Source organism: Colius striatus, chromosome 6 (genome assembly GCF_028858725.1).
Source record: "Colius striatus isolate bColStr4 chromosome 6, bColStr4.1.hap1, whole genome shotgun sequence".
NCBI classification, from domain to species: Eukaryota; Metazoa; Chordata; class Aves; order Coliiformes; family Coliidae; genus Colius; species Colius striatus.
Genome location: NC_084764.1, coordinates 33,279,631 through 33,302,444, shown reverse-complemented (window position 1 = coordinate 33,302,444; position 22,814 = coordinate 33,279,631). Strand labels below are relative to the sequence as shown.

General features: G+C 40.2%; 1 protein-coding gene across 1 annotated transcript in view; it reads left to right on the top strand.

The window, feature by feature from the left end:
• The window catches only part of MDGA2 (MAM domain containing glycosylphosphatidylinositol anchor 2), a 397,712-nt gene that overhangs the window by 193,958 nt on the left and 180,940 nt on the right, over positions 1-22,814 (top strand). Inside the window, exon 5 of the mRNA XM_061998833.1 lies at positions 18,942-19,138. Within this exon, the coding sequence (XP_061854817.1) occupies positions 18,942-19,138 (197 nt within the window). The remainder of the gene's footprint in view (positions 1-18,941; positions 19,139-22,814) is intronic.

The following is a 22,814-nucleotide window of genomic DNA, read 5'->3' as shown; positions in this document are numbered from 1 at the left end:
ACAGACTGGAGGAGCATCTCCTGGTGCTGGCAGTAGTAGAGCCAGTCCTGCCTCTGGGCACAGGAAGGATGAGCCAGAGCTTACAAGGGCTTTTCTGGCCCTTTTTTCCTTGAGTCTGTTCCCAGCGTCAGCCCTGCCCAGGGCTGTGATGTGGTTTCCTCACAATATCATCGCAGACTGAGGGAGCATTTCTGCTAGAAGGAAGAGCACGGGAAGTCCATGGGCATATACAGAGATCAGGAAATTGAAAAACAGAACTGGGAAAAAAAAAAATCCCTCCTCACCCTCCAAATCCCAGCCCCCCCTCCAAATGCCACCCCCAAAGCATGAGCATATATAATATTAGATTATATTATTATATTTTCTAAAAATAAGCTCAAGAGAGTTGCAAATAGTCTGCTGCTGTTATTTTTGTGTGTGTATGTGTGTGAAATAATAATTAGTCTCTTTTGAAAGCATAAAAAGCAAACCATCTCAGAGGCCGTTATTTACTTTATCTTTGCATAAATTTGTCAATGCTGAGAGGAGTCTATACGTGTTTAAGCTTTCAACTTGAACTCCCATGTACTTAAGACCGTTTATTTGCTGATTATGTTCCTACTGGATCCAGGAGATCTACTGAAATAAATTAAAACAAAGTTGAGCCCCCACTAAATTGATGAAATGGCACAGCCCAGCACTGCTGCAGTCTGTGAATGGCACGGGCTCATTTTAAATGAAATAGATGATCATGGAATATGTTAAAGTATCCCAACAGAGAGCTTATTTGCCAGCTGTTTGATTGTTTTCCTCTGGCATTATCTGCAAAGCAATTACGCAATGAATAAAAACTTCTTGAGATGCTTTCAAGGAAATATTGACCGCTAACATTTTAATTAAAGCATATTGAAGGAGAAACATTTGAATCAACAGTGCAGACAATAGCAAAGCATGTTGGGCTTCTAAAAAGGAGGCTTGTTTACCATCCTCCTAATATATCTAGTCTGTACCCTTGTCTGAAGTGTCACAGAATCCCAGAGTGGTGGATATTGGAAGGGCCCTGCAGAGCTCATCCAGCCCAACACCCTGCTAAAGCAGGTTCCCCTTGATTAGGGGACAGAGGAACATGACCAGGCAGGTTTGGAAAACTCCTTAGAAGGAGCCTCCACACCCTCCCTGGGCAGCCTGGGCCAGGGCTCCCTCACCTGAACAGTAAAGCAGTTTCTCCTCATGTTTAAGTGGAACTTTTTGTGTTCATTACCCCTTGTCACTGGACAGTACAGGAAAAAGTGTCACGCCATCCTCTTGACAAATACCTTTTAAATACTTGTAAGTGTTAATGAGGTCTCCCCTTAGGCTTCTCTTCTGTAGGCTGAACAGCCCCAGATGCCACAGCCTTTCCTCATTAGATGTTCCAGTCTTGGTGGCCCTGTGCTGGCCTCTCCAGAAGTTCCCTGTCTTTCTTGAACTGAAGAGCCCAGAACTGGACACAGGACTCCAGATGAGGACTCATTGGGGCAGAATAGAGGGGGAGCAGAACCTCCCTCAACCTGCTGCCCACATTCTTGTTGATATCTCCTTCTCTGAGGGCAGGTGGTTTTGGCATAGCACCGAATCCCACCAGCCTTCCTGGGCAGGAGCTATGCTGGATGGACATCCCTACAGATGCATGCTTTGTTGAAGGGTTTGTTTCCTAATTCTGGAAGTTTGGGGTTAGTTTTTTGGCAAGCAGCTCGCCAGAACCAAAAAATACCTGAAACCAGAGCAGTAGGATCTTGCAGCCCTGGTCTCATGGAAATTTATGCTGAAAATGTGAGTGTGCTTTGGGAGATACTGAATGGGAGACAACCATCCTAATGTAACAATCCCAAGGAAATAAATTGCCAGAAAAAAAGATAAGGATTTTGTTCCTTTTTTGAAAGAAAAAAAAAAAAGCAGCTCTGGATCTATAAGAACATTGTCCCTTTAAATAAGGAAATATCAAACTGCATCCTAAAGATGCTCCAGTGGGTACCATTTGAAATTCATCCAGCATTCGCCACATCCCTTTCTACTGCAGTGTGTGATGTTATTCCCAGTATCTTCTTTCTTAGTTGAAGAAATCCTCCCATTTGTCAGTCATCAGGGGATGACAAACATTGAGCTTTAGCCTACTTGAGACTGTCCTGTCCTCAGTGTGGAGATCAGCGTGGGGTTTGGAGTCCAATCAAAAGTGTTCAGCTGTGTCTAATTCTTGTGGATTTGTGATGTGGGTGAATTGATCATGACCTGATTTTTACAAGTATGGCCATTATTTTCTAGACTACACCAGTGTTGGATTTAGCTTTTTAAATGATCCATTATGCATTAGATATGGGCAGTGTAGGTGGTAAAAGAAGCCGAAAGTGATGGTGTATTTAATCAGCTAACTCAGATCTTCTAGAACAGAGCTGTGACCTTCTTTATTGCTTTTTTGAATGTATTTTGTGGATGAGAAACACAGGCAGGCAAAACATATACCATCTTAAAAACACAACTTCTTCAGAAGATGGGTCTAGAACACTAAAGATACTAGACTGTGGATATTTTAAAGGAGTCACTGGATTTGTTTGCATGACTATTTGATCTCTGCCTTTGCAAAAAAAACCCCCAATCAACAGAAACCAAACTTTCCCCCAAAACCCACTAACCAAAAATAAATGTCATATTTACTCAACATTTCTAATTTTGTTAAATGGCATATGAAGAATATTAACACATACTTGGACTATGTTTTCATTTCTTGCATAAGTTCATTGTGATGGATCTTGTGTGACCTGATCTAGGTGGACCTGCAGGGGGACTGGAATAAATGATCTCTACAGATCCCTTCCAGCCCCTACTGTTCTGTGATTCTCTGAAAACAAAGTCACCTTGAGAAAAGTCAATACTAGTCAAAGATATTCTTGTTTTCACAGGGTTGCTTCCTTAATCCCTATAACTCAACGAAATTACTATCTTGAAAGGAAACTTTGGAGCAATTGAACTGACTGTATATTTGTATAACCCCTTATTTTTAAATGCATCAAGGGGCATGTGGCCCTTAGTGCTGCTTCTTTAGCCTTTCTCCAAACTGCTCTGTCTCTCTCACCTCTCCATCTCAAAATTTTCTTAGTGGCTACACTTGCTCATGCTACTGCTTCCTCTCACTCTCTCTTTTTACTTAGAAAATGCTGGAACAATAATAAAATTCCATTAAAACTGTGCAATAAACTTCATAAGGTTCCAGTGCAGCCCGTTAATGTTTGCTGGACATTTTAAAGACTATTTGTTGTTCTCAAATAATTTAAGTATCATTTAAGCTTATTGTATTATGTTAAAATAAATGATGAAAAAGAAATATTAACTTATTGCATTATTAATTTCATGACAGGATAGAATAGACTATTTGTTGGGACTTACAACAATCATATATTCCACCTGCCTGATCACTTGAAGTTGAAGTGTGTTAAGGGCATTTTCCAAATACTTCTTAAATGTTGATGGATTTGCCAACAGGTTTGGGACATTGACCACCTCTCTGGGAAGCCTGTTCCATTGTTTGACCACTCTCTCTGTAAAGAAATGCTGCCTCATGTCCAATCTAAACCTTCTCTGGTGCAGCTTTGAACCAATCCTGTGTGTGCTATGCCTGGATGCCATTCCATGATATATGTGTATGTACATCTAATTGTAGTTTGGTTTTTCAAAGAGTTCTTGAAGGTGATATCTTAGAAGAACTTGCACACAGTAGTGAGTAACATGCTTCTCATTTACTCATCTTTGAGGAGAGGGGTGGATAGGGTGATCCCAAAAGATGTCTTCCTTAACCATTTGGTGATTCTCTGAAGCCTTGCAACTACTGAAGTACTGCAAAATTTATATTGCACTTGGGTATTTAAGTTGGACCAAGTTGTAGATTTTTTAAAAACCCCAATAAAATTAATGATCTTTGTACATTTGAAGATGTGAATGTATGAAGATATCCTTGCTGCTGGTTTTATATGCACTGAATCAAAAAGCTTTCATCTTCAGTGATTAGTCGATGTCTCCGATTTCCTTTAATGGGAGGAAAGTGAAATGACTGTGTACAGGGTGGATGAAAGGAAAAATAAAGTCTAGACTCACCTCACAACTTATGAGTTCTCAAAAATGATTGCTCTTCACAGTAGATGAAGGAGGATTATATTTAACCTCCTCTTATGTTCTTTGCATATAGGAGTGTCAGCTCATCATGTATTAAGTAGCTAATGGACTAGATTCTCTGGGGTTTTTGTACAGCATCGAAGAGAATCAACCTTGCAGCCTGAAAGGTCTGTGCATGCATGACATGTGCTGTTCAGCATGAGGCCACTTGGAGTCAGCTGTGGAACTAAGAGAAAGTGACATTGTGCCTTCCCGTCTTCCCAGACATGTAATTGTGCAGTGTGACAAGGGTTGTGTAAGCCTGGCCAAAGTCATGTGGAAAAAAAACAACAAACCCCTAAGAAATATTCAGTTTTCAATCTTGTTACCCAAATAAGGTGGAGAACAGCAGAAAGCTTCATTCCGGGTCTGAGTAACCTAGCAGAGCTGGGAGTTGCTGCCATCGCTGCATAACAAAGCATCCCATGGAGAGCAGCTCTCTGGAGAGGGACTTGGGAATTCTAGTTGATAATAAACTAAACGTGAGCCAGCAATGTGCCCTCTTGGGCAAGAAGGCCAATGGCATGCTGGGATGCATCAGGAAGAGTGTGGGCAGCAGGTCAAGGGAGGTTCTGCTCCCCTTCTACTCTGCCATGGTGAGGCCTCATCTGGAGTCCTGTGTCCACTTCTGGGCTCCTTAGTTCAAGACAGACAGGAAGTTTCTGGAGAGAGGCTAGTACAAGGCTACCAAGATGCTGAAGAGACTTTCATCCTTGGAGGAAAGGCTGTGGGACCTCGGGCTGTTCAGCCTGCAGAAGAGAAGGCTGAAGGGGGACTTCATGAACACTTACAAGTATTTGAAAGGTGTATGTCAAGGGGATAGGACAACACTTTTATTTTTCTGTTGTGTCCAGTAATAGGACTAGGGGTAATGGACAAAAGCTAGAACACAAAAAGTTCCACTGCAGGGATTCTTCTTCATTATGCGACACCAGACACCAATATGATGTGCATTGACTTCAAATGTATAGTTACATAATCATCACTTATATACCTTTTCCAAATGCTGTATACGTGCTACAATTCATGACAATTAGTTAATACTAAGGATCACGTGCCATGCATAAGGCCTCAAAGTTTAATTTTTGTAACAACTTAGACACCAACTTCATTGTATTAAAACACCATCCTTATTGCACTTTAAACATCAACCTTATTGTGCTTAGAATATCACCCCATCTATTTGGCTTTCCGTTACTTTTCTCTCACACTAGACTATGGTTATGCTTACCTTACATTTTACTTAACTTTTTACTAATGTTAGTTACATATGTTACAATTTGTTAGTCACATGCATGCGATCACACAATGCTTGAGTGCTCTATTCTCTCTTCTAACAATGCTTAGTTTAATGCTCTATCCTGTCTTCTTGCTTTGACCTTGTCTCCGTTACAGTCTGTAGTTTCAGTTTCCTCCTTTCTCAAGCTTGCTTCTCTTCTCTTCTCTTCTCTTCTCTTCTCTTCTCTTCTCTTCTCTTCTCTTCTCTTCTCTTCTCTTCTCTTCTCTTCTCTTCTCTTCTCTTCTGCTGCTGAAGGTGATTCAAAGATGAACTGCTAACTTTCTCCGTCTTTATCTAATTCCATAACATTCATTATAGGCCAGACCCCAATATTCCACTTAAGGAAAAACTTCTTTGGTGTTGAGGTGAGAGAGCCCTGGCCCAGGCTGCCCAAGGAGGGTGTGGGATTTCCTTCCTGGGAGATTTCCAAACCTGCCTGGACACATTCCTGTATGACCTGGTCTAGGTGGACCTGCTTGAGCAGGGGTGTTGGACTAGATGATCTTTATAGGTCCCTTCCAACCCCTACCATTCTATAATTCTGTGATTTTGTGATCCCTGCTAGGATGGTGATGAGGAGAATAGTAAATTTTGGCAGCACATTTTCCAAGGCAACCAGGCTAAATAATGCAGGTCTCAGGGCTAACAGAAGCTCATACTATGTGCTAATTGTTGATTTGTGTGTTCAGAGGAAGGAGCCAAATTCTGTACATCCTGTTCATCAATTGGACCCTTTCATTGTATTAATCTGACAGAGCTTTGCTCTCTGCAGCCACACAGCTCCTGTACTGTGCACAGTTTGGCCCTTCATCTTGAGCTATTGCTGCAAATCAAAAGTTCTGGGGGTCTCCAGCAACACTAGTGTCTTCCCATGCTGATGCAACACTCGGAGAGGGACTTTTGGAATAATTAGGATGAGTGTGAGTCAAAAGCTGTAGGACTCAGCTTCATCCTTCTTGGTCTCCTTTGCAGAAGTTTTGTACAGAACCTGTATAGAATCGTAGAGGGTTCAAGAAGACATTTAAGTTCATTGAGTCCAAGCCCTCCCCTCACACTGCCCAGCCCACCACTAACCCATGGCCCTCAGCACCTCAGCTCCATGCCTTTGCAGTAGCTCCAGGAATAAGGTCTCCCTCACATCCCTGGGCAGCCAAAATTAGTTCACTAGGGCATCTCCAAAAATCCATTTCAAAAACTCATAGGGAAGTAGTAAGTAGTGTGCTGCACTGAGCCTTAGTTGTTGCCGTGGATTTATGTTGCACAGCAAAAACTTTCCTGCTTGTTTCACTGTTCTCCTGCAACTTGAGGTTTATATTCTAGCATGTCCAGGCAAACAAATGTGACTGCCAGGGAAGGATCTTTCAAATAATGCAGCATCTTGATTTTTTTTTAAAGTTTTACCCTGTTTAAGAATTTTTTCATCTTCAGATGAGTCTTAGTCTATCCAGTAGATTCTGTAAAATCTAGGCTTCACCTTTTGCAATCTGTTTAAGTCTTGGTTAGTGACAGAGCAGCTGAGATCCAAATCTCTTATTCCCTCCCCTTCTCCATAGCTTTTAACACTAACACCTCCCAAGGGTGAAGCAGTGAAGTTGTGATTTTCTTAATTATTTTAAACAATCATGGAATATCTGCAAGACTGCTGACATGGCATCACTTTGGGATACTTGTTCACATATTTCCTGAAAAAGAGGAGATTCTTTCCATCCTGTATGACTGCTGGGGTCATTCAGTGCTTCCCCAGACTGCGCTAAGTGGTGTGACTGGCATCTGCCAAGCGCAGATTGTCTGTTGATAACTTGCACCAAATAACTTGTCTGTCATCTGGAGCTTGTTCTACCATGCTTGCTTTTGCAATCACGCTGCTTTTTAGAAGTCTCTGATTTGACTTGACCATTGATCTTGACAGTAAATACACTGTAGTTTTTGAATACATGGTTTGCTCTCCTGAAATATCACCAAAACACAGTGGTGCTCATTATCTGGGATTATAAAAGGCTTCTTTTGTATGTGCTTGTTTCTTACAAAGTGATGAATATCAGGAAGACAGGGAAGGTATAAACCAGCAGTAAGAACAGACATTCAAAGCCATTAGAAAATTTTATTAAAATTACAGCAATTTCAATAAAAGCAAGCCAAGGATAAAGCAGATGCAAGGTTGAGCTTCTGACTCCACAAAAGGGCATTTGAACTCTTGTATTACCATTTTTCATCAGACTGATTGTATCCCAGTCTGTTCCTGACACTCATTTTCTGGAGAAAAGGGAAATAAGAAGTTTATCATGGACTGTTTATTTGTATATGTTTGTAAGTGTAGGACTGGTGCCTGCTGTTCATGGAAATTCAAACAAGCCAGTTGCAAGGTGGTTCAGTGGTAGGAAAAGGGGTTTTTTTGTTTCTGGAGACTCTCCAGGAAGCCTGCAGAAGCAGCTCTGATCACGGTAGGTCGTGGGTCTGTGTCAGGAGCCAAGGAGAGATGATAACGACTGACTCACAGCCCATGTTCTCAATTCATATCCCAGACCCACAAACAGAGGGCAGAGAAAGTGAACTAAGCAGCATAGTCATTTAAATGCTGGGTGTAGTACTACTAATGAGTCACCACATAGAATAATCACATGTATGTATTGAAATATAGAATATGCTAATGTTTTGTGTATAAATACAGCCCAGGAGATACTCTTGGGATGTACTGTCTTTTTTCGATTACCAGCTAGCACTCATAGCTGCACAAACATGCAATAAAATGCCTCTGTTCTGCATGTGTTTATTGGCATCTCACACACTGGGTAAACGACCTCACATTTGGGACAACAGTAGCACACAGGTGTGCTCCTGCCAAGAGCCTGGGGAGGGATTATACCTGCCCATTATACCTGCCAGGGAGGAGCAGGCAAAATCACCCTGGGGGGGTGAGGGTGGTTTGCAGAAGCACAAATGTGTATTTGGTGACCCATTGCCACAGGGATGCAGAGATGTTTCCCCTCCTAATGCCTCCTCTGGACGCTTGAACTCAAATGCACTTCTTATGTACAAGATTTCTTCTTGTTTAGGAAAAAATGAGCCTGACTGTCTTGCATTTGCCATGTGCTTTCATTTGCAATGTTCGTCAGAAACTGAGCATAGAGGAGAGACCCTGCCCTGGCCATGTCCTGGTGTCATTCAGGCTGGGAGGATCCTCAGAGATGGGCTGATGAGAGCAGGGCTTTGGCTGTGGCTGTAGTCCACTCACTGATGGAATAGAGTTAAGCTTTCCTCTCTATGATTCTGTTAAAGGTTTTACTGGATTAGGGATGCTCTGAAAAGGTCAAATTTTAAAAGAATCAGAAGCTGGCTTATTTTTCCATCACATTAAGATAGATATGTGTGATTATGTCAATTATGGGTGAATATTGTCATGAGAATAATACAGTTATGGTACTACAGCTGTGATACTGGGGATACGTTAACACAGAACACTGACAGATACAGTTTGCATAAAAAAAAGATAATTGATAGAATTAGACAGGTAGGAAACAAGGAGTCATGGGAATGGTGCTGGTCAGCAGCCACAGCACACCTGCATTGCCTTCCTGTTTCTGAGTGTCCAGAGATACAGACCTTCTGTAGTAAACACACTGAAATAACTGACTAATATATACTGACAGCCTTGCTTGTGAAATTTAATAAGTGAAGATTAAATATGCATGCATGCAGGAATGGAAATGCAAAATTTCTGTTAGAGAGAGCCAAGGAAGATATTTATTTTCATGTTGAGCTCATTTCAGTGATGTTTAACTAGCCCTGAGTAGCTGCTGAGGAAATTCCTTGCAGAATTTGTTCAATATAATACTCCTAACCCCAGTATTTGTTAACTAAAGAAAAAAAAAGCTTACAACTAATTACAGAGTAGTAATTACATAGTATTACCAGGCTATATGTTCAGATTTTCTTTTCTTGCTTGGAAAAGAAACCACTAGTAAGAGTGCTATAAGGTTATTTGAATGCCTTTTATACTATTCCTTTTCTAAATTAAAACTATCTCTAACACATGGTAATAGCTGTAGTTAGATCAGTCTGAGATGAGTACATGTCAGATGCAGTTCAAGATAATTGATGCTGCAAATATCCCTCGAGTGGAAAGTTAGACCATATTAATGGCTTGAAAATGTAGTCTGTTTGTAGGAATCTGATTTGAGCCATAATAGAAATAGGCCTAGATTACATAAAGCACCAACTTTATGGCTTACAATGTCTTTCAAATTTGCTATTGCTAACTGGAATACTCCCCTTCTGCCAACTGTATCGATCTAAAAACCTCCCTGGCACATGGTTTGTTTTGTAGGTAGCTTCTCTGAAACATGAGAGTTTGCTGCTGTTCTGAGGAGATTTAGTATGTGTTCTCTCATTCTAACCAGAAATGCACTCCTTGGCTTGATACCCCTTATGTGAGGAGAAAAATGTGCAGGGGAGGTCTTGGCCCTGGGAGGCAGCATGTGCAGGACTACGAGAAGCATTGCAGAAGGCATCTAACCAAAGAGCTCAAGGTCCTCCGCTTATGTAACTAATAACTGACTCAGCCTTGCTCCAGTGCCTGCTTCTCCCCATGTGCATGTGCCAATTTTGTGTAATTTGCTGGCAGTTAATTATCTTTGGGATCTTAATCCCCATTTGAAATTTGGGAAAAGAAGCTGAAAAGCTGGGAAGGTTTTGGGGAAGGAAGATCTGGCAGATGGGCAGTCACATGCAATTATCTAAAGAAGCAAATCTTAGCTTCTCTCTGAGACTCAGCTGCACTTGCATGCTGTAATAATGTCTTGTTATGATTTTTTTGCTGATGATGCAAAACTGATGAGCATCATCAGTATGGAGGGAACCAGGATATAGTCTTGACCTCCTAAAGGTCCCTTCAAAGTTGGATTTCAGTGTATGCCCCTAAAATGTGCTGGCTGGGGTATTTCCTTCCAGTCAACAGAAAGACTTCACTTATCTGAGTTGAAGCATTAAATATTCTGAACAGGTTCATTTTTCTCTTCCTCTTTACTGTAGTTTTGTTTGATTTGTCGTCTTCATTTGCCTCTAAGGAGATTCTTACATGCCCATCTTTTTCATCAGCCACTCACTATGATTTATTTCCTCTTGTCTTGGCTTTCTTTTTATTTCCTTTCCCCTAAAATGCATATTTTGTATTCTGTTCAAGTAAAACTGGTGAAAAATACGATCTTCTTTAAGAGTGGAGATCGGTAGAAAGTATTCAGAGAGCTGTTGAGATTTCTACACTGACATTTTTAATGGTAAAGAATTTAAGACTGGAAAATAAATGTGAATCTTTTCTTCACCAGAGCATATATGGGGCAGGGAAAGGAACACTAGCATTTCCTGTTTTATAGGAATGTACTGTCAGATGTATATATTTTTTTCTATAGTAAAATGGGATTGTGCTCATTTTAGAACATATGAAGTCTAGAAGAAGGCAGTAAGAGAGCACGAGTGTGTTATCAGGAGTTCATGCTCTCCAAGGGACCGCTGTTTGCACTTGCTATATTCAGAATGTAGCTTTTGAACAGGGATTTGAGCTGAAGATGGATGTGGTGTAGAACTAGACTTTCTTAATCTGGTTTGATATCCATTACTTCAATGAAATTAAGTTTATTTTCTTTAAGAAATGAAGGAGTAAACATTAATTAGGTTTGGGATTATGTAACCAGTAATTACTTACTTACCATGTTAAAAATCCTATTTGTAACAATTATTTTTCATAATGTGTCATGAACATCAGGTGGCCTTTTAGTGTTAGTGCCTGTTTCTCCTGGCTTGGTTGGTAAATCCTTTTTTTTCTTTTATAATGTAATCTTCTATTCTGTTTCTGTATAGGTGTAAAGAAAATTTTAAAACCCCCAAAACAAGTGTAATAACAAGACAGTTATTACAGAATCACAGAATTGTTTGAATAGGAAAAGCCCCTTGAGCTTCTGGAGTCCAACCCCTCCAATCAGACTGCCCAGCTCACCACTAACCCATGGCCCTCAGCACCTCAGCTCCATGGCTTTGCAATAGCTCCAGGGATGGGGACTCCATCAGGGATGGGGACTGACTTGGGAGGAGAGACCGATTTCCATCCCATCAGGGAGTTGTAGAGAGTGCTCATGTCTCCCCTCAGCCTCCTCTTCTCCAGGCTGAACACCCCCAGATCCCTCAGCTGCTCCCCATCACACTTGTGATACATCCCCTTCCCCAGCTCTGGACGTGCTCTACCCCCTCAATGTCTCTCTTGTCGTGAGGAGCCCAGAACTGAACAGAGTACTCATTGCAGAATTCTTCCTCAATTCATTTTATATATGTTGTAATAAGAATTTTCATCCAACATGCTTAAACCTCAGTCATAGTTCATAAAAGAAAGATGCATCACTGGAAAGTGAAAATCCCGTAACAGAGTCAACCGTTACGAGTACTTTTGTAAATGCTGTCCTGTAATCTAGCTGTCCCATCAAACCCTACACATTTTGTTTGTGGGTAGTTGTGGTTCATCAGCATTTTTCACACATGCGTCTATCAGGGTGTGGTACCACAGCATGCTAACACTCTGCTATGGTCTAATTAAAGTGCAGTCAAAAGATAGTTTAAATAACTCAATTTCTTGATTCAAGTGTACTTGATTTAATGTTAAAGATCTGGAATTCTTTAATCAAGTCTTTAATGAGATTTTTTTCATAAAATTTAATACTAGAATTGACCGTGACATCAGTCTAGTTTGACCTCTCTTATCTTACTGTTTTTTCTTTCAACTGTGCTTTTATTTAATGTAGTAATTGATATTTCACTAAAAAGTATCTGGTCTTGGTTTGAAGAAGTAAGGAATCCTCTATATGCTCAGGTAGTTTGTACTCTCTTTGACTACTTTATTTTCAAAAAAATATATTACGTGTATATTACAAGTTCTTATGTATCTGCTATTTTTCCCCTGTGAGGTGTATACATCTTATGGTAAAGTTACTGTTCAGTTGTCTATTCTGAGAAATCTTTCTCCTTACATCTTTTGCTGAAATCTGAAGTCGTAAGTACTTTAACTGGTCCATAAGTACTTTTTTGTTGTGCTTTTCTTTGTCCTTTAATTTTCTTAACATTTCTTAACAGTGACTGATACCAGATTAGGAGCCTGTACTCAGGTCAGCTTTTCTATATATGAAAGAAAAAATTACATCCTCACTCTTAATTGCATGCAGTGATCCCAGAGTCCCAGAACTCTGCTGAGAGGTCTTTGCTAATGTCTCTCAGACCATGCCAGGGTAGAGTCTTAACACTGCTAATGTCTGTTATGAGTTCACAGATGTGTATCGTTCTGTGTGACCATCTGCCTCTTTGTTATTTGGAAAATCCGCTGATCTTTGTTTGTGAATGCACATACATGTAGAAATTCTCTGTTGTGGTAATTGTTGCTGTTATCTGTCATTTGTGCTGTAAATGCAAAATCCTGAACACCACTGTATCTGCTGTCCCCGGACTCCAATGGTAATTTAGTCTCAAAATTTATGAGAACTGGTTGTTTGGTGTCCTTGGATAAACAAAAAATATTGCTACCCTCTTACAGGACTGTACAGCCTGTGCCATCCTTCCCAGGTTGTTAGGAGATGGTGGTGTGAACAGCACGTCCAATTTATCTGTGTTTCAATCAAGTGTGTTTATAACCTCATCAAAAAAATAAAGCAAACATTTTCTCCTAATGTACAACACCAAGTGTTTGTTAACATTTCTTTTCTAAGATTTGTTGATAGACTCCAGCCTTCAGGAAAGTGTGGCAGGTGGAAATGATCTCGAGCTATGTTGGGTTGTTGTTGACTACTAAAGTCATTCTGTTTGTCCTTTTGTGTTTGAGAGTGCTAGCAGCCTTCTAGCGTGTCTTTGAACTTCTCAAAATGGTATTGGAAATCAATATGAGCTCATCAAGGATCTCCCAGGGTCACACTCTCTAGTTTTGTTGGGAGCAAGGGACGAAGTCTTGCTTTCTTATAGAAGCTGGCCTTGTAAATGATGCTTGCTTTCTCCTATTGTACCTGTACTGCACATGCAATACAGCACTGCAGATGCATAATAAATCTCTTTTAAAGAGCTGTAGAGGAAAAAGTACCTTATGTGGAGCTCTCAGTTAACTTAGCTCTCCTGTCTCCACCTTGTTTGGAGATTTTGTGTCTCCACACTGCACATACTAATGAGTGGCACACAAGACAGCTCATTATCCTTTCCCTACGTGTGCAAGAAATACGTATTTTTATTTTTAATGCATTTTCTGAATTCTGTGTAGCTGCTTTGTATTATACAGTACCACAAAGCATCTCAAACATACATAATCATTAGGAACTTGTGTTAGGTCAGGGAGACTGTAGTAAAAAAAAATAGCATGAAAAATATTGTACTTTTATATTTAAGAATAACTCACAAGTTGGACAGGCTAAATATATGTGTCACTGCTGTCTCCTCTCGGGGTGTCTTGATGAAGCAGTTTCAATCAGTTTACCAGATGTGTGTTTTATTATTATCCTGACTTCCAAGCATCGCTTGTTTTGAACATCTGAAGACAAAAAGCAGCTAATTAACAAATAAAATCAGCAAGCTATGTAGCCCCAGCAGCTGAAAAGAAGGGGGAAAAAAAAAAAGATAAAGCAAATAGAGCCTATAATCCTGTTCTCCTGGTTCTATGTGTGAAACTCCTCTGGAGCTCAGGTGAGGATTGCAGTACACGGTCCATGGTTCCTAGTGACAGACAGTGCAATGCCCCTGGTTCAGCACAGGGAAGATATTAACAGCACCTACCACACTTCTGTGCACCTTACACACCACCATCTCTGACCATTGTGATGAAATTCGGAGTGCATGTAGATTAGACTCATTTTGAACAGCTTATATGGGGTTTTCTGTTTGTTTGAGAGCTTTGGGATGTGTGAAGGAAATTCTTCCAATGTAGTGTTTAGCATGCGTGTGCCATCTGGATTTTGGGAATGATTTGGTTCAATTCAAAGATTAAAGAGTGAAAAATTGAACCTTATGGTGGCATAAACCTCTGTGGAAAACACATTTCTGTAATAATTTTAATTTTGATTAATAGACTTCAGCAATACCCATGACTTCAGTTTCATTTAAAGATTGATTACTGAACTGTTCATCATTTGATCAACCCAAAATGAAAATTTTAGAGAGTTAGTTTTTTTTTCTCTTGAAAAGCATTTAAAAAATACATCTAATTGAACTTCTTAATACCAAATCTTTCTCCATAGCAGTGAGATGTTCTTGTCTCATCAGTTATTTTCCCTCTTTCCTCTTCGCAGGTTAACTGCTGTACAAGTCCATAGCTTCCCTCCCAGACTGCCGAGTCTCTGATGTTCCAGTGCCTTTAGGGAACAAACACCCACAGATACTTTCTTATATGCACAGAGCTTTATGGATTTGGGTTTTTTTAAAACCTCTTCGGAAATTTGGATATCAATTTTGTAGCAATTCAAGTAAACACTGAAACTGGAGTTCTGGAGAGCTTTGACAAGTTAGCATTAGTGCCACCGAGATCAGATGACTTTAAAAGAGCCTGCCGAAAGGCAACGAATTTGGCAGTTGCATGCTTGCATTGTAATAACTCTGCAGAATACCTTGGCAGTATTGTAAAAAAAGAGAAAGCCTACTTTGTATTATGTTTGCAGCTCTCACACTGTCTGAGCAAAATACAGTCTTTATATAACAATCCAGTAAAACATTTGTCAAACCCTGCCCAGCAGCGGGGCAGGCAGTTGAGTGTTCAGTGAAATCTCACAACAATCACAAGCATTATTTTGTCTCCTATTAGTGCTGCTGCTTTTGCTGGGATGCAGCTGTTGAGATGTTTCTAGCACTGCCGATGGAAAAATCAGTCAGTTCTGCAGTGCAAATTTCCTATTAATTGACCATTATGAAATGCTGTGGCAGAAGGCGTGCTGCATTTCCATTCCCAACTTAAATGTCCTCAAGGTTGCCTTATACTCTTATCAAAATCCACCTCCTGTACTGTCACAGTACAACACCATGCAGAAGGATGGTCACTGTTTCTCTCTGTTGTAGAGAGTACCAGCATTGGAGAGGTTGAGCACACATCTTGCATGGGCCTGTAGCACAGACAAGCCATAGTATCACAGCTCGGGATATCACAGGGTAACTTAGGTTGGAAAGAACCTCTTGTCCAATGTACTGGTCCAAGGGCCAGCTTGACAGGTTAGATTGCTCAAGGCTGTGTCCAGTCTCTGAGGATGGTATCCTGGAGCCTCTCTGGGCATTTGTCTGATTGCATGGGGACTTTGTTTCCACTTCTAACCATGAGGAATTTCTCTTGGTGCAACTTATGTTTATTTGCTCATAGTGTTTTATTTGCCTTTATCTTCTTCATAATTTCGCAGTAGTCAATTGAATACAGAAACTTGATCACCCCTTACTCTTATCTTTTCCAGGCTGGCCAAACCCAGCTCCCTAGCCTCTGCTTGTATGGAACCTGCTTCAGTACTCTGATCATCATGGTGGTCTCGTCTTCACTTGCTCCAGTGTGTCCATGTCTTGACCTGGAGAGGGTCCTCAGAATGTCGTCTCACAGGTGCAGGGTACAGGGGAAGGATTGTTTCCCTGTGCCTTCTGGCTGCACTCTTGCTGTTGCAGCCTGGGATGTAGTTAACCATGTCCTGTTCAGCTTCTCCATGAGGACCTCCACAACTTCTGCAAAGTTGTCTTCTGGCCATCAGCCTCAGCCTGCCGGTGCTGGGATGCTGATTGCCACCTTAGGCTGGCAGGCCTTGCCTTGAGGCCTGACTTCAGGCTTCAAGTGGTTTAGTCTGTGTAGTCTTGGTTAACTAGATCATAATGGAGCTGAGTCAAGATTTAGGGCTTATTGTGTATTTCACCTCAGAGGATGCACCTTCATCTAAAGGTGAGATTTGAGGAGCAATCCCCTAACTCGGTGCCACAGGCTCTTGGCTGCCAGTCATCCTTATTTGTGGTCTTTAATAAGCAGATGCTGGAAAGCATTCATGTGTGAAATATTCTGTTGTTCATCAAAGTGCAGGGAACAGGTGTTTTGGCCTAGAAATTGAAGCAAGCTAATTTCCTTCTCTTTATTTTCTGTTGCATGAGTAGAAGACATAATGTCTCAGCAGTCTCATCCCTTTTCAAATGCTACCGTGATTTAAAATAACCTTTAAAATAAAAATGAAATCTCATTAGAAAATGCCATCCTAATTTGGAGCAACAGTTTCATAATTTGTTTCTATGATATTAAATTAAATGTTTTGTAGAGAAGAGTGAAGGTAACATTTACTTAAAATCCAGGCACTATAACAAGATATTATTGCTCAAATTATTCAGAATTTTAGAACATGTTTTGTTTCTATTTAATCAAGAGACAATCAAGCTTTTTTCTTGTTATTCAAATTAAAATGTAAGCGTACAAAGAATAATTTTTAAGTACAAACTGGTTTTCAGTGTGGACATTTGAAACTTCCTTATCTATTCATATTGTGAATAATTGGCCTCCTTTAACAATCCCACGTGCCTCTGCCTCATGTCTAGTTTGTAAAGGTATCAAACACACAAATTTTTAAGAACTACTATGCTGAGGTCCCATCTGGCACAATACATAGTGGTGCTTACAGGGGTGTTCAGCTGGCACTTTGGGAAAGGATGTGGGAGCAAAATGCACGTGATACTTCTTCAAAAATGACTCATGTTTTCAACACTTGTGAAAAGGGGCTCAAGTATACGAGTGCCTTTGAGCAGGATCGTGTTCTCTCTGACACTGATGGTCATGGTGAGGTTTGAACTTCCTTCTGCATTTCACTGCGTCGTGGCCTCAAATAATCACGGAATCACAGACTGGTAGGGGTTGGAAGGGACCTTTAGATCATCTAGTCCAACCTCCCTACTCAAGCAGGTCTACCTAGATCAGGTAACAGAGGAACATGTCCAGGTGGGTTTAGAAAAGAGAGTCCACACCCTCCCTGGGCAGCCTGGGCCAGGGCTCCCTCACCTGAACAGTAAAGAAGTTTATGTTTAAGTGGAACTTTTTGTGTTCCAGCTTTTGTCCATTACCCCTTGTCCTATGACTGGACACTACAGAAAAAAAGTGTTGCCCCATCGTCTTGACATCCATCTTTAAATACTTGTAAATATTAATGAGGTCCCCCTCAGTTTCCTCTTCTCTAGGCTGAACAGCCCCAGATCCTGCAGCCTTTCCTCATTAAGTATGATGAGTTTGATATTTGGGTAGTTACTCACTCAAGGCTTTGTAAGATAAGAGTTAAATTTGTGCGTGAGTAATTAAACACTGGTTAAAGCACCATTCTTATTTTGTTTTAAGGAAGAAGCACTGCTGGTAAGGTTCTGAAATTATTTCAGTCAAAGCTGAGTTGCACATGGGAATATGATGTTGCTATGTCAATGCAGAGCTGGTCGGTATGGCTGTAACTGGGCAAATTGTTCCTACTGTCTGTGGGTAACAGCATCAGTGCCTGTGTTGTTACTTTTGGAGCCAAACCTGGATATACCTTTGAAACACAGGGGCTAGACTAAGAGAAGCAACTTCTCCTTGGCCCTACAGGTGGTAGAACTTCTCCCTAAAGCTTAGTAGAGAACAGCTTACTCCCTCATTTGGAGGCTATTTTTAACTAGTACTCAGTAAAAAAAGCTGTTACTTTTCTTGTTTGGCTTCATTTTTTTTCCTATCTTCAGTGTAATTGTGCCTTCAAAGAAAACTCATAATAAACAATAGTAACACCGTGCAAACAAGAATCTACTTGTTCCTAATGGAATAAAGCCCAAATTAATTAATTAGGTGACTTGCATTCCAGGGCTATCGTTATTTCTTCCCTATATAAAATGAGATAATTCTGTTGTGGGGATCTAATTTTCTTTGAGCTGATGCAGTGGGAGTAATTACATGATATCTGGATTTTAATCAAGAGAAGTGTGTTCTAAAGCCTGTGATGAATTTACCTGCTTGAAGTTAAATGCATGTAACTAAAAGAAGGGAATATGCATTAAATTACTGTATTAAATTGCTGTTTTAAAGGAAAACAGCTGCATGCACATGATCTGTGTTCTAGTGGATCCTACCATTAGGATGCAAATGAATCTATTTATTTCTAAAGCTTTATAAATTATTTTGTCTAAGAGATTTAAAGTTATACATAAGAAACAAATAGGAGAGGTGAAAAAGAGATGAAACCTAAGTATTAGTGGAACTTTAACAGAAGTATTGTATGTGACGCCATATATTTTTTTGCATCCAAAAGCATGAGCCATAAGTCAAGGTCCAGTAATGGCAGGTGCTGTGCAAATGAAAACAAGCTCTAAAACTGAATTCTGCTGCAAAAATCCTGAAATGTACATTTGTAGCTTGTAGGGCTGTATAACCTCTATTTACTGGTGACCTCTACGTAAGGCAATGCACGTGTTTCCTGTTGCAGAGTGATCGTAGGGTCGACCAAAGCCTGACTTGATCTTGTCTGTTCTGTCTTGGCAGATTTGGATGATCCAATAGTGACAGTCCACCAGAGCATCGGGGAAGCAAAGGAGCAGTTCTACTATGAGAGAACAGTGTTTCTTAGGTGCGTCGCCAACTCCAACCCACCCGTTCGGTACAGCTGGCGACGCGGCCAAGAGGTGCTGCTGCAAGGCTCTGATAAAGGAGTGGAGATCTATGAGCCCTTCTTTACCCAGGTAGGGATGAAAGTACAGGATTTGTTCCTTCCTTAGGCTACTCACACCAGGTTCTTTGTAACTGGATCTGCCTGCTGTGTCCCTGCTGGGTTTGTGGCATGGTTAAGTGGGCATGCCATCCAGATGGCTACGTCCTGACACAGATGCACCTGTGTGTTGTTACAAGACTCTAACATGAAATATATCTTTTAATTTTTTTCATAAAATCATGCAGTAGGAAATTATGGGAAGATGCAAAGTAAATGCTGTCTGCAGGAGCCCCTTTGAAGTAATTTTGCTTGGGCCCTGCAAATCCAAACCTCTGATTTGATTTCTCTTTCCTAATCTTCTCTAATACAATGCAAAGCAATTCTGCACATAGGTTACAGCCTATGTGCTAAGCTTTTCAAGAAGGTTCAACTCCATGTGTTGGTTTTTAAATTTTATTCTGCCTTTCACTTCTTTGAATATAAGTTTTTATTCCAGAATTACACACCTAAGAGATGAGTTTGCAAAAATGGAAATAAGTGGTTTTTAAGTCTTCTTGTTATCATTGACAGCCACGAAGGCAGTCTGGGCCATCAAAAGACTGTCAGATTAGATCATATTCATTTATTGTTAGCACTTTTGCACAGTCTCAGGTGGCGTATCCTACTATCAATAGGCAAAAGTGTGTGAGGGTGTTTGCAGAAAAGAGATGGGGAAAAAAAGGAGGAAAAAATTGATCTCGAGCAATAACGAGTAAAGACAGAGGTGAAAACTGCCTGGTAATGTGGTCTTCATAGCAGAAAGCAACCTGCAACTTTCATAAATAATTTTCAGCTAATGATTTGAGAGCACCTTCATTTTTTCCTTTTATTGTACTTGGCAGCTTTATATTGCTACAGCGCCTTGGTATTTTACTGAGAAATGTGTAGCCCAGAACCTTGCAGAGATGAGAATTAGATTACATAGTCATGTCATTGGTCTCCTAAATGTGATGAGATTATTTTTAATTTAACATGTGTGGACCCAGTTTAGCAAATCTGTGGCTTGTTTCTTTGGACTTGAGTCCAAGATTACTCAACTAAACCAGAGTTTTAAAATGTTTTAATTAAGAAGTGAGAGACTCCTTTGACTTGGGACTTTTTCTTTTACATTTCAATATGGAAATGCTGACAGTTACCTTCCCTATCATCTAATAAGAACATATCTAATAAAAGGTGTCACACAAAATTAGATTCAGTATTTTCTTTTAACAAATAATGTTTCTGGGTTACTAGGAGCATTTTTCCTAGAACCTCTGTCTGAGCTGAATTAATGAATAAATCAGATGGTCATGTTGATAGTCAAAAGCTTATCCATTCCTTTTTTTTTGTTTATTGGAGGTCAAGTTAAGTTAGTGTGTCTTGTCGGTGTGCCTACAAGATCTGATATATGTTTATAGGAGGAAAAGTTGTAATTAAAGTTCAAAAGTCATAATCATCTACTTAAGAATCAGTTCATCTTATGATATGATAACAAGCAGTAGGAGCTGATGTGAAGAGGAATGGAGAGGATTTCACTTCAGAGCATCAAGCGATATGAGTTTGAGGTGGCGTTTTTTGGTGATTGCTTTGATGGTCAAACTGAAAATCAAATGACATGTAAAGGACACCAAGTAGCAACACAATTAAGTTTTCTGTGGTATTGTACCAAAAAAACAAAAGAACTGTTTTTTTCTGGTGGTTTTCTTGTTTTGTTAAATCATAGAAGACACCTGGAAAACTGGGCATATACAAATAACTCTTGAACTCTGGACAGATTTTTTTGGGTGAGTCAGGTAATGTCACCTACTTATTTCAGTTGTTGGGGGGGGAAAACTGAATGAACATGCACATTCTCATCTGTGAGACTGTTTGAAATAATGAACTTTTCAAAAACGAGATCTTGATGCAGAATTTTTTCTGAAGAGTTTGCATCATCCTCATGCACATTGTAATTGCGCAGCCTGAGTATGAGATTAAATTTGCTGTATTTACAATAATTATGCAATTAGACATAATTAGACTAATTATCCAAACCAATGAAGAAAATATATACATTTTTATAAATCTCTGCAATCTGAGGACATGATCCAGAATATTATTGTGCGTTCAGCCCACAAGTTCAGCTTGCAGTCCCCGGCTAAAGAGTGAATTGATGGATGCAGCTGCTCTGTGTTTCCAGAACTTGATGGCATTTTGGTATCTGTGTTCCTGCTAACCTGGATCAGGCCCTTCTCTACCCAGAAAAACCTCTTGTTCAAGTAGGACCTTTATCTTTAGGAACAGCTTTTCAAAGACTTGATCTTGCAAATGCTAAACCATCATGTGCTTAATTTTCATCGTAAAGTTTCTGTGAGGCTGATTACATGTACAAAGCACTTTCGGTTCCAGCACTTCAAACATCTACCAAGCTGGATTTCAACAACTGCTTCTTTTCTTGTCTGGCTAGCTATATCTTCTCTTATTGTGGTGTTTTTCTTCCTAATTCTGTCCATGCATTTTCACAGCGTAACATATTTTTGCTTCTATAGGCCTGGGCAGTTGGTTCATATAATATTGTTTTTAAAACCTTAAAGCTGTTGCTCAAACTGTGTTAATATTGAAACTTGTACAGCTTTAACAGGACAGATGATAACGAGCATTTTCCAAAGCTTGCTCTTTTAATTCTTTGTGAACCAGAGTGTCTGCCTCCCTAGCCTGGAGTTCTGCTTTAGCCTTGTCTAAGCTTAATACATTTTTAGCTTCTTGCTATAAATACAGGCAAAGATTTGAAAGCAGACAGTTGGAGAAGGAGATTGAAAGCCTGAGGAAGTTTGTTATTTTAATGCTAGAGTGAATAATGTGCAGGTATCAATATATACAGATTTATTGGATGTTTTTGCAACCCTCCATGCTGTCGCATCCTCACGTCTGACACCCTGATGTGCTTTTCTCCTTGTCCTTGCTTCCTTCCTTCTCTGTCCCATGACATCTCTGCATGCTAGTATTTTGTATTTAACACTTAGATTTTTGTTCCTCTTGCCACTAACAATACTGTAAGATTATACATACATAATCCAGCAACTTTTTGTCCTGATTTTCTTGTTCAGTGGTGCCCATTTCACATAGTACTCCAGTGAAAAACTCCTGTTTTCCAGTTGTGTGTGAAGGAACTCCTTCATTGCATATCCTGTTCAGGCCCCTGCTCCATCATTCACACTGCTGGCTAAAAATAAAATCCATCAGCAGCTCATTTTCAAAGGAAAACAGCAGGATTTCTGTAGCCTGTGATTTTTTTCATCACGTAGATTGGACCTTAAGATATATTTTATGAGTAATAACGCAACTTGGCTTTGTCAAAGCAATTTCTCCCTCGCTGGTCTCCTTTAATTTGCCTTTAGTCTGTAAGTAGAGCTAGAGTTTTAGATTATGCCACCTGCCATTACCTTAGAATGGTTTGGGTTGGAAGGAATCTTAAAGATCGTCCCATTCTAACCCCCCTACCATAGTCAGGGACACTTTCCACCAGATTAGGTTGCTCCAAGCAACATCCAGCCTTGCCTTGAACACTTCCAGGGATGGGGCAGCCACAGCCTCTGTGGGCAACCTGTACCACGGCCTCACCACCCTCACAGGGAAGAACTTCTTCCTTACATCTCAACTAAATCTCTCCTCTTTCAGTTTAAAACCATCATCCCTTGTGCTGTTACTAT